The following is a 12742-nucleotide window of genomic DNA, read 5'->3' as shown; positions in this document are numbered from 1 at the left end:
CAATAGGAACCTCCCACAACAAGAATCTTGGAACATTATAATAGCCCCCAGAAATCAACCCTCACAATAAACCCCCACAATACTAACACACAAAAAAAACACTAGTAGACCTTACCACAATAAGATTCCTCTATCACAGGAGCACACGCTAACCCCCAAAATAATAACCTTCTAACTATAATAATCCACGGTGCATGGGAGGGGTTTTTCAGTTTGCTGGTCTATACATAAACAAGAGAGCATCTCTACCACTGACCAAGAAGCTAACCAGTCAGTTGGTATTCCTTTCTGTGTGGTTGGATAAGATCAGAGAGGAGTGTTTTTTGTTGCATGCTTTGCGCCCAGTGAAAGGCAAACCTTTGTTTTTTAATATTTGTTTTAATGTCACATTATAACACTATATAACTCTATTGCAGCTTTGTCGATGAATTCTCACTACAGGAAGGACCCTCTCTTCTTTGTAGTTTGCTCAGTCTGTCAACGTCACTCCTGCACTCAAACATCCAGCCTGCCACACGCTGCAACCTCTTACCTATAACAGTCAGGGTGCCGCTGACCTCTGCTGACCCAAAGTTGTTGATGACCTCGCAGATGTAGGTGCCGCTGTCCTCCACACGCAGGTCGCTGATAGTAAGACCCATGCTGCGCTTGGTCCAGCGGCTGTCGGTGGGCACAGGGCGGCCATCTTTGATCCAGCGGCTGGACAGATTCGGGTACCCAGAAGCGATGCATGGAAGCTCTACTTCCTGCCCCGCTTTCACTTCCCGTGAACTGAAACTGTCCAGGATGGTGGGGCTGGATTCGGAAGGGTCTAGGAGAAAGAAACATGGAGTCATGTCCTGGATACTATAAGTACGCTTATATGCTGCTCAACACTTTATGCAAGTTCTGGGCAGGCTCAGGCAGAAGGCGTGGTGCCAGAGAGCGAGAAGGGGTGGGAAAACGGAACCGTAGGTACGATCTTGTCTGGATGCTAAGGTTTGTGACATCATGAGAGATGGGATCATGAGGTAAGACTACAATAGTTAAAACTGTCCCACGTGCACGCAGAGAACTTCAGAATTAGGATCTGATCCAGTCATCATTTAACTACACACAGGTATCAAAGGGGCTACAAAAAATATGCTTAAAGTGATAAGGACACCAAACATATACACTATATTTATCCTATACCTCAAGGTTGATTCTCAGACCTCAAGAATGGTCGGTAAAGGATACCCATCAGTCACCGCACTGAACCACCCTTCATCATTTGGGATTCCTTATTGACCAAAGGATGGAACCCCTGCCTGCCGCAGATGAGGACAAGATGAAAAAAGCCCTCACCTACTAAGACAGGTCTCAGTATGGTCTTGTTACTCTGTACTAGAGTTCATCAATGAAAGAGTGACTGATGTAGCAGTGCAAAAAATAATAAAAGTGTGGAAAAAATTGTGTGTTAAAATTGGGTGAGGGAGTACAGAAAAGGACCTATATGACCTATATGACTGTAACGAGGTAGGGATACATGCCTCGAGTGACTGGTGGAATCCCTACCCTGCTGACCATGCTCCGACTCCTTCTTTTCAGTCAGAACGGTGGAAGGAAGGTCGGAGCGAGCCAGACGACGAGGACAACAACAGTGGCTCCTTTAAATGGGCGTTTTCCATGGAGGAGGAGGACACGCCCCCGAAGGACGTCAGAGTGACCGATTGGTCAAAAGTTGGTAAGTGATGTACAGCGGGTGTGCGAGCACCCCGGAGGAGAGACAGGCGGAAGCAAGCGGAACGGAGGAGATAGGCGAAAGCGGAGGAAACGAGGAGAGAGGCAGCCCGAAGGAACATCACTGAGGAGACGGAGAGACGGAGGACGGAGGAAAGCCAGGAGGCCAACAACCCCATGGACCGCCGTGCCACACTCCCGAGGGAGGAGTGTGGCTGTCACAGGTACGGCGGCGTTGGGCAGCCTGGGTGGGGAGGCGAAGTGATCGCGTGTAAATAGTGTAAACTAGTCCTGGTTTGTTCCTGCCCTTTGTAGATTCCCGTCCCATCCATAACCCTTTTCCTTCCCTGTTACTCACATCCAACCCCCCTCCCTGTTCACCGAGCACTGTACTGAAAGAAATCACGTATCACTGGGTTGCCCTCACCTCCCCATGACCCCTTGGTGCAACACCCATTGAGGACTGCGAACTAACGGCTTCCCTCTCTTTTGGTCTCTTGTATGTACCGGAGCCGGGGACAGCTGTAAGAACATCCGATCAACCCCTAACTCCTGAAGGAGAAGACCACCGCCACGGACCCCAGCGTGTTCGCCCGAGAGAGACTGACCCTACGAAACAGAAAGACGATTTCAAAACCCCCTAGAGCTATAAAAATAAAACCTTCTTTAACCCCTCTACTTGGTGTCACGGTCGTCCCTACTCCCACGCCCACACTGGTGTCAGAAGTGGGATCCACCCCCTTCGGAAACGACCGTGGCAATGGAACAAGTGATCCAGACACTCATAGAAGGGCAACAAAAGCTAGAATGGGCGAACAGCCAGCAAATCAACACCGCGGATGCCGACAGGGAACTATTCCGAACCTCCATGACACAGCAAATGGACAATCTCAACAAAGTCGTGCAGGCACCTGGCCCCACAACCCCAAGACCATCTGATCCACACCCTTCGGGAGTGGCCCTGCAGAAATATGTGGTAGGGGAAGACCCCGACGCATTTCTATTGAACTTTGAACGGGCGGCAAGGGCTTGTGGATGGCCCGAGGACAAATGGCCCTTCTTCTTAGCTCCCTTATTGACTGGAGAAGCCCAGGCTGCCTATCAGGTGGCCAACCATTCCGGCACGTCCTCCTACTCAGACATAAAAGCTGTGATCCTGGACCATCTGGGAATGGATGCGGAGGCATATAGACTCCGCTTCCGAAAGGAGAAGGGTATCACGGGTGAGAACCCCAAAACCATGTACCTAAGAGTCAAGATGGCTGCCGAAAAATGGTTAAGACCTGACATACGAAGCAAAGAGGATATCATGTCCAGCGTCATTTTGGAACAATTTATGGAGGTCTTACCATATGGCACACAGAGATGGTTGAGGCAACATCCCGGACTAACGGCGGCACAAGCCATCGAGATGGCCTCTAACTACAACAGGGCGGCTCCCAGAACTTTCCCTTGGGATACAGACAGGAGTGGCAAGCCTAACCCGACTCCTACCAAACCTGATAAAAAGAAACCGGTCACCGAACATCTCAAACCCCGACCCTATCGACCGGAAGCACCCCCCATCATGAAGGGGCCCCAATGCTTTGAATGCGGAGAGTGGGGACACATAGCCAGAATGTGCCCCCACCGAAGACCCACCGAGGATCCCATGGAGGTTGGCTACATCCCCAAAGCCGTGATGTACACTGCAGAAATGGGCCCTTCGTTCTATGTAAGGGTACTGGTAAATCATAAACCTGTAAAAGCCCTCTTAGATTCTGGATGCAGGCAATCTGTCATCCAAGAAAGACTGTTGCACCCCTCCCAGATAGGTCATGATGGCACCGTTCACATTAGATGCGTTCACGGCGACGTCAAACCCTACCCCATGGCCCGCATAACCCTGCACCCAATAGGCAGGGAGCCGTGTTCAGTAAAAGTGGGAGTGGTGGGGTCCTAACCAGAGGAGCTAATAATAGGAGTAGATAACCCCGATTTTCTATCCCTGTTTAAAAGAGAACTAAAGGACCGCCCTGCAGGGGCATACCTGTCCGTCGAACCCTGGGTTTTTGATAAGGGTTTTAAATTTGCTCAATCCAATGACCTGTCCCTCATGAATGCTTGGGAAGCGGCCCACCTCTCGCAAACCTCACCTGCACAGGGGTACCCCAGATTCAGTATTGTAAACAACTTACTGTATAGGGAAGGGAAAGCAGGGGATCCAACCCAACTAGTGGTACCAAAAGAATTCAGGGAGCAGATACTATTCTACGCCCACACCCACCTTACTGCTGGGCATAGTGGGACCGAGAAAACGACTCAAAACATGTTGCGGCTATTTTTTGGCCCGGTATTTACAAGGAGGCAGAGACCTGTTGTCGACAGTGTGAGGCGTGCCAAAAGAAGAACTTGACACGACCCCCTGCAGTTCCCCTACAACCGCTACCAATAATAGGCAACCCATGGGATAGGGTGGGGATGGACCTCATTGGTCCCCTACCATGTACCTCACGAGAACATACCTACGCCCTGATGGTTGTTGATTACAACACCCGGTTCCCGGAGGCCTTCGCCCTCAGCGCCCCGACTACGAAGAATGTAGCTGAGAAACTGGTGGAGCGGTTTTCACGGGTGGGGTTTCCAAGGGAGATCCTAACGGATCAGGGAACTCCCTTTGTTTCACGGATGATGGTAGAGGTATGTAAGTTGCTGGATCTCCGCCACATCCGAACGTCCGCCTACCATCCTCAAACAGATGGCCTCGTAGAGAGGTACAACCGGACGTTAAAAACAACCCTTAAAAAATTGTTGAGTGCTGAAAATAAGGACTGGGACAGGATGTTACCCCTAGCCCTGTATGTAGTGAGAGCCCAGGTACAGAGCAGTTTGGGGTTTTCACCGTTTGAGCTCCTGTACGGCCGACAACCAAGGTCTCTTCTGGAGATCACAAGGGAAGCCTGGGAGAGGGAGGAAGCAGCAGAACAGAGAAACCTACTGGAATACACCCAACAGTTACGATCTAGACTGGGAAAGCTACAGGGCTTGGCATACTCGAACTTGGAAAGAACGCAATGTACCCAAAGACAATACTATGATAAGGGCAAGAAGTGGAGGACCCTTGAAAAAGGGGATTGGGCCCTGGTGCTCCTACCATCTTCTTCCCAAAAGTTCAAGAGTGAGTGGAAGGGGCCCTACAAGGTTATAGAGTCCTTTGGGCGAACAACATACCAGTTACAAATGTCTCCTACCCGGAGACAAACCTTCCACAATAATCTCCTCAAACGATGGATAGGAAAGCCCGCACGCTCAGCCAATCTAGTGTTACCATCCCACAGTACCGCCTCCACCCTGGAGGACCTTCCAGTGAACACCGAGTAGACTGACACTGAGAGAAAGGAATTGTTAAAGACACTACACCCTTTTTCCCCGATCTTTTCGGACACCCCGGGGTGTACCCATTTGGCGGAGCACCAGATTAAAACAAAGGAAGGACAGGTGGTTAAACAGAGGGCCTATCACATTCCAGCAGCAAAAAGGGCCGATGTGAGGAAGGAGATACAGGAAATGCTCAGGCTAGGGGTGGTAAGACCTTCCAAAAGTGACTGGGCATCTCCCATAGTCATGGTTCCGAAGCCCGACGGGTCTACCCGTTTTTGTATGGACTTCCGTGCCCTGAATGCTATTTCATCCTTTGACGCTTTCCCCATACCCCGGGTGGATGAATTAATCGAACGGATCGGGGAGGCTCGTTACATAACTACCCTCGACCTAACCAAGCGTTATTGGCAGGTACCCCTGAGGGAGGGGGACCGACACAAAACCGCTTTCGCAACAGAAGACAGGCCTTTTGAGTTTAATGTTCTTCCTTTTGGACTCCACGGAGCCCCGGCCACTTTCCAAAGATTAATGAACACTGTGTTAGCTCCACATACCCAATACAGTTCGGTGTATCTGGATGATATAGTCATCTTTAGTACCACCTGAGAGGAACACATGGGACACTTGGCCAATGTCTTAACCGCCTTACAGGAAGTAGGTTTGAATGTGAATGCGAAGAAATCAAGAGCTGCTTTCCCAAAAGTAAAATACCTGGGGTTCATGCTAGGGGAGGGTGTGATAGCCCCACAAGAGGAGAAAATCCGAGCCATAACCAAGACTCCATTTCCATCGACTGAGAGGGAACTGAGGGCTTTCTTAGGCCTCATTGGTTATTACAGGCGCTTCGTGAAGAATTTTGCTGACCTTTCTAGTCCCCTTACCGACCTACTACAGAAACACATCAAAAATACCCTTCCGAAGCCTCCCTCCGAAGAGGCCCATGCTGCCTTCCAGGCTCTGAAGACAGCTCTCACTACGAGCCCGGTCCTCATTCCTCCAAACTTCGAGAAACCTTTTTCCTTGGCTACGGATGCCTCTGACACTGGTATTGGAGCGGTATTATCCCAGGAAGGGGATGACGAAGCCAAACATCCTATCCTCTACGTGAGCAGGAAACTCCACCCGAGGGAACGCAAGTATCCCACGGTGGAAAAAGAGTGCCTGGCAATCCGCTGGGCTGTAGATAAGTTGCGGTACTACTTGGAGGGTAAGGCCTTTGTTCTCTTCTCGGATCATGCCCCCCTGCAATGGATGCAGAGAAACCAATCCCAGAATGCGAGGATCCTACGTTGGTTTCTCTTTCTGCAACCCTTTTCCTTCAAAGTGATACACAGGAAAGGAAGGGACAACGGGAATGCAGACTTCCTTTCCAGGGTGCCTGTTCTCCCCGAGCGGGTAAACCCAGGGGGGGGGAGGAGTGTGACGAGGTAGGGATACATGCCTCGAGTGACTGGTGGAATCCCTACCCTGCTGACCATGCTCCGACTCCTTCTTTTCAGTCAGAACGGTGGAAGGAAGGTCGGAGCGAGCCAGACGACGAGGACAACAACAGTGGCTCCTTTAAATGGGCGTTTTCCACGGAGGAGGAGGACACGCCCCCGAAGGACGTCAGAGTGACCGATTGGGCAAAAGTCGGGAAGTGATGTACAGCGGGTGTGCGAGCACCCTGGAGGAGAGACAGGCGGAAGCAAGCGGAACGGAGGAGATAGGCGAAAGCGGAGGAAACGAGGCGAGAGGCAGCCCGAAGGAACATCACGGAGGAGACGGAGAGACGGAGGACGGAGGAAAGCCAGGAGGCCAACGACCCCGTGGACCGCTGTGCCACACTCCCGAGGGAGGAGTGTGGCTGTCACAGGTACGGCGGCGTTGGACAGCCTGGGTGGGGAGGCGAAGTGATCGCGTGTAAATAGTGTAAACTAGTCCTGGTTTGTTCCTGCCCTTTGTAGCTTCCCGTCCCATCCATAACCCTTTTCCTTCCCTGTTCCTCACATCCAAACCCCCCCCTTGTTCACCGAGCACTGTACTGAAAGAAATCACGTATCACTGGGTTGCCCTCACCTCCCCTGGACCCCTTGGTGCAACACCCATTGAGGACTGCGAACTAACGGCTTCCCTCTCTGTTGGTCTCTTGCATGCACCGGAGCCGGGGACAGCTGTAAGAACATCCGATCAACCCCTAACTCTTGAAGGAGAAGACCACCGCCACGGACCCCAGCGTGTTCGCCCGAGAGAGACTGACCCTACGAAACAGAAAGACGTTGATGTCAAAACCCCCTAGAGCTATAAAAATAAAACCTTCTTTAACCCTTCTAGTTGGTGTCACGGTCGTCCCTACTCCCACGCCCACAATGACTAATGCTACTGCATAGTGTAAAAGAAAATGAAAATAAAGTGTGATTCCATAATTATTGAGAAATCATAGTAAGACAAGCTTAGAGATCACCTGGTTCCCTAGGTGTCCACTCCATGTCCTGTCTCATAGACTGTGTATGGCAACGCTCTGTCCGTCGGTACTTCTCTGCCGGCATCCCAGTCAGCTTGGATGCCGGCAGAGAAGTACCGACGGACAGAGCAGTGCTTCACTCACTTCCTGAGCCGCAGCCAGGTGGGGTGAGGTCTCTACTTCTTAAGACACTGTGACATACCCAGTCTATGAGACAGGACATGGAGTGGACACCTAGGGAACCAGGTGATCTCTAAGCTTGTCTTACTATGATTTCTCAATAATTATGGAATCACGCTTTATTTTCTTCTTTTTCACATTATGCAGTAGCATTAGTCATATAGGTCCTGAAGAAAGCAAAGACTCAGTTGTCCACGAGATTTGCTGAAACATGTTGACCTCTCATCATACCTAGGCAGCTATCTTAATAAACTGCCTTTGACTTTTTTAACATTGGAAGAGTGAGTAGCACCAGAATAAACCTTTTCAGTACTCCCTCACCCAATTTTAACACCATTTTTTCCACACTTTTATTATTTTTTGCACTGCTACATCAGTCACTCGGTTTCATTCATGAACTCTAGTACAGAGTAACGAGACCATACTGAGACCTGTCTGAGTAGGTGAGGACTTTTTTCATCTTGTCCCCATCAGCGGCAGGCAGGGGTTCCATCCTTTGGTCAATAAGGAATCCCAAATGATGAAGGGCGGTTCCGTGTGGTGACTGATGGGTATCCTTTACCGACCATTCAGGAGGTCTGGTAATCAACCTTGAGGTATAGGATAAATATAGTGTATATGTTTGGTGTTCTTATCACTTTAGACATATTTTTTGTAGGCACTTTGATACCTGTGTGTAGTAAAGTGTTATGAGGGAACGTGTCAAACACCCTTGAGCCCCAACCCCATCGTATTGTTTTTATTTTAACAGTCATCATTTATACATTAATTGTCTCCCTAATTTCGATAAATGTTTAAACAAATCAATGCACAATTCAGGTCTGCAATGTAACCTATTCATGGTTATTTAGACCTTCAGCCTTGTGAAACTTTTCAATTCACCAGTTAGAAAATCCACAAAATTAGACATTCAGCATGCACTATAGATAAAAAATACAAACAAATGTTGCGCATCACCCCAATATCGCAATTCTATTTTAAATAACGGTAGGTGATCTGCATTTAAAAAAATCCAATAACGGGACGTGATGTACATTTTAAAAATCTTGCTCGATTGTTATTATATGCAATGCCAACCACACTGCCTCTCGGCCTATACTTTAAAACTATCAGTTGAAAGGTGTACTGCCCAACTGGAAGGCCTCCCACAGGACCATGTCACGATCAACCTTTTCATTTACTGTTAAACGGTCCATTATATCGCCCAAACATCTGACACAGTAAGCAGAGAGGTTGCATACACCCGTTATTGTAGATAATGAAAAAGGTTCATCAACGGCATCTTGATAGTTTAATAGACTTTTGAATCAATCGTATTGTGTATCCCTCTTTTCTGTTTTGGCTCACCCCACTGGCCCCGCCATGTTCAATATGTTTAAGAGCTTTCTATTCAGTAGGGTGAAAAATTCCACACTGAAGTTGAAAATGGAGATAATACAGAAACTGACAAATTCAATATCAACAGTCAAAACAGCTGAAATCCCCCAATCTCCCTTCTATTGGAAATTGAATGTAATAAACCGGCGTGTCTCTCGGAAGCCCTTACACAAGTAATGCTGCCTGACTCAAAAGAACATCTTAGAGACAAGTAATTGCAATATAGGGACAGCCGATCAATACAGTTTAAGTCAAGACCCGGGAATAACACTCGGACTATCTTATCAATGGCTCCTGAGGTGGACCGGGGGCCTGGGATTAACCACCGCCAGTTCGAGTTACTTCTGTGAATACCGCTGGTGGTAACAACATCCAATTATTGAAGCGCCCAGGAGACAATTCCGTTTGCGGTGTGCGGTCAATAACGGGTCAATATTGTATAATGTAAGTCTTCCATCCGAAGGCACCGAGTGCAACCGGCGAGCGAGCCTTTGTGGGGGGAGGGGAGGGTCTGAAAATCACTGTTGCAATGTTCGGCCTGCCATGCGTGTCTATCTCCTGATATGAGGTTCAGGAGATCATTTTTGAATGGGAGTATATTAGAAACCACGATAGCAGAACCCCTCCTTGTGCCACAGTCTTGCTGGTGACACTGTTTTGATAGAATGGCATGGTGGCAAAGGCACCCCGATTTCTGCTTTCAGTGGTGTTAAGTGTGGGTACGGAAGGGCCAGTCCATGCAGGAATTGCAGGATATTCATATGCAAAAATAAGAGTTGATGGACAGAATGCAGAACAATATCATACATTCACCCCAGTACAGAGATCTGGGCCTAAATCCATCGTTTTTTTGCTCACCATGCCATTCCAGTTTGAACCCAGCAGTATGCAAATCAGTCTTGACCTTGTGTCCCATGGGAACAGTCCAGCCCGTACTGCCAAGCAAGGTCCTCCCTGGACTGGAAACAAGCATCCTAGGACCGGTTTCAGGCTTTCAGCCCTCCTCAGCTAGGATAGCTTGACTCCAGTGGCATGGAGAGCACGGGACCCACGTCTGGGTATACCAGTCCCACTCGGGGTGACAAATGCAAAAACAATAGTTGATGGACAGAATGCAGAACAATGTCATACATTCACCCTAGTACAGAGATCTGGGCCTAAATAAATCGTTTTTTTCCTCACCATGTCATTCCAGTTTGAACCCAGCCATATGTAAATCAGTCTTGACCCTGTGCCCCATGGGAACAGTCCAGCCCGAACTGCCAATCCAGGTCCTCCCTGGAATGGAAACAAGCATTCTAGGACCGGTTTCAGGCTTTCAGCCCTCATCAGCCAGGATAGCTTGATTCCAGTGGCATGGTATCACTTTGTTCACCCTAAGTTGCAGGGTATGCCCAGACGTGGGTCCCTTGCTCACTTTGCCACTGGATTGAAGCTAGCCTGGCTGATGACGGCTGATTAGCCAGAAACCGGTCCCAGGATGCTAGTTTCCGGTCCAGGGAAGACATGGCTTAGCAGTTCGGGCTGGACTGTTCCCATGAGGCACAGGGTCAGACTGATATGCATATGGCCATCTCTGAACTGGGGTGGTGGAATGAGCTAAAGAATGATGATGTATTAAACCCCGATCAGTTGACTGGGGGTGAGTGTTTGATTTGCTCAAGCACTCCGTCCATCATCCCTCTTGGTATTGGGATATTCACATAGCCAAAATTGACACGAAGTACATCTACATGAATCTTATTTACAAAATCCAAAATAGATTCATCCCCCCTAGAACAAGTATGTTGGACACCCCAGCCTTATATAATACTTAAAATATTTTTGTTGGGGGTTATTATTCGCTGCTATTGTTGAAGGTATTGACTCGCACCCAGCTATCCTTGCTGCTGGGGGAGAGGGGGGAGGGGGGGTGGGAGGAGGGAGTGCGTGGTAGGGGAGTCACTGATCCGCCTGCGATGGCTCGTCACAGGGCGAACGTGTGAAGGGAGTCGAAATCATGTGACACACGATGGCACTGTGTGAGTTGGCAGATATGGGTGAAGATATACCAAACCCAAAAGCCCAGGGAAGGGCGGAGTGAAGCAAGGGAAGGGGTTTGCCCAGCCCAACAGAATTTACAGAGGCATACAGCGGAGAGTAAGGACAGGTGCAATGGGGAGGGGTGAACAGAGACCAAAATGAGTGCCTCCAGGTGGCTCACGAGGGAACCGTAGTCAGGGCTGGCCTCAGAACCCAAACCAGCCCTGGCAATTTTCTTAGACCAGCCCCTGGCGAAGAACTGTCTGGCCCCGGGAGGCTGAAAACGCTTGCTTGCTGCTTGGCTACAGAGGTTTGATATTGCAGCAATACTGCAAAGCTGCCACCCAGTAAAAAGAAAAAAACGCCCCCCACCACTGCAAAACCAGTCTACACCTTTGAACCCTCCTGGGGAAATGCTGATGCCCGCTACAGTCAGTCCAGCCCAGACCGTGGTTACTAATAGTATTGTTCAGAGTGGCAACAAATGAAGACAGTAAGAAGGGTGGTTCCTACTCCAGTGGCACAGTGTAGCATGGTTGCGCTACACCTGGTGCCAATACACCACGCCACAGCCCCACCTGGTGGCCAGTGTGGCAAGTGTCTTACCATAGTTGTCTAAGATTGGTGGGATTGTCCACAGCCCTGCATGGTAACCGACTACCAGAAGAGCAGAGGTTAGCACAAGCAAGGAGGCCGGTGATGCTGTTTAGGAGCGCAGAACAGGGCCAAGTCATTGCAGTTCAAATTCCATCTCTGACCAGGATACACCAGGGACGGGGCACTGTCAATGCAGTCCTCCCAGCCATTGGTGCCCAGGGGTGGGCCAACAACCATCGAGCGTTGAGGGAGGCCGGCCCCAGTCCAGAAAGCTATGGCCAAGGGGACTGGTCCGTCAGGCACTCCGTTACCCTTGCCTAGTAAGGGGTATGGGTCAGTGCTGCCTGAGTGGGATCAGTTAGGTTTGTATGTGTCAGCTGAGATAAATAAGATTTTAAAGGAAACCTCTTTAAATATTCGATTTAATATTGTATGCACCACCAAGGGATAAGACCAAGATTTGCAAGGAGGGCTCACAATCTAATCACACAAGCAAAAAGTTGATAAACAGCTAGGAAACTGGGCCGAGGGTTCACGATTTTCCATGCTGTGTTTTTGACAAATTTCCAGAGTTAGGACCGCATCTGTCCAGATGCCAAAACAAGTCTGTGTGCTTGCATGGCAAATGTGGGTGCATACGCTTAGAGAAAAAAAGGTCATGTGCCAGATATCATTTTGGGACCAAACTGTTGTGAATGTGCGTTTGCATCAAATGATGCTTAAGAAGCCAGAGGGCCCCCTTCACCAGCCCTTTTGCTCAACACAGAGAGGCGATGAAAAGGAGGGGCCTTTTTTGGACTTTTCTTATGGATTGTAGTTTTTCGCAACCACGGCAGGCACCGGCACACATTGGCAGGCGTGCGGCTCTCAGCGAAACTTGACTTTTGGAAATGTATATATATTCTTCACCAATTTCCTCTTCACAAGGAAGAAACCGAACACTGGAGCGATTGCAAGTAATCTTTTTATTGCAAACGTGCAATTTTCATCACCAAGCCACCACCAGCGCGTTTCAACCCCGGGGTTCAAACGTGTTGGTGGTGGTTTGGTGATGATAATGAT

The 12742-nt window shown here is 49.2% G+C and overlaps 1 protein-coding gene across 1 annotated transcript in view; it reads right to left on the bottom strand.

The window, feature by feature from the left end:
- Positions 1 to 12742, bottom strand: part of DSCAML1 (DS cell adhesion molecule like 1) — a 630702-nt gene that overhangs the window by 283133 nt on the left and 334827 nt on the right. The window contains exon 5 of the mRNA XM_086957025.1: positions 533 to 811. Within this exon, the coding sequence (XP_086813151.1) occupies positions 533 to 811 (279 nt within the window). The remainder of the gene's footprint in view (positions 1 to 532; positions 812 to 12742) is intronic.

This window comes from Lissotriton vulgaris, chromosome 2_1 (assembly GCF_964263255.1).
Source record: "Lissotriton vulgaris chromosome 2_1, aLisVul1.2, whole genome shotgun sequence".
Lineage (NCBI taxonomy): Eukaryota > Metazoa > Chordata > Amphibia > Caudata > Salamandridae > Lissotriton > Lissotriton vulgaris.
This window is presented reverse-complemented; position numbering and strand designations above follow the sequence as displayed.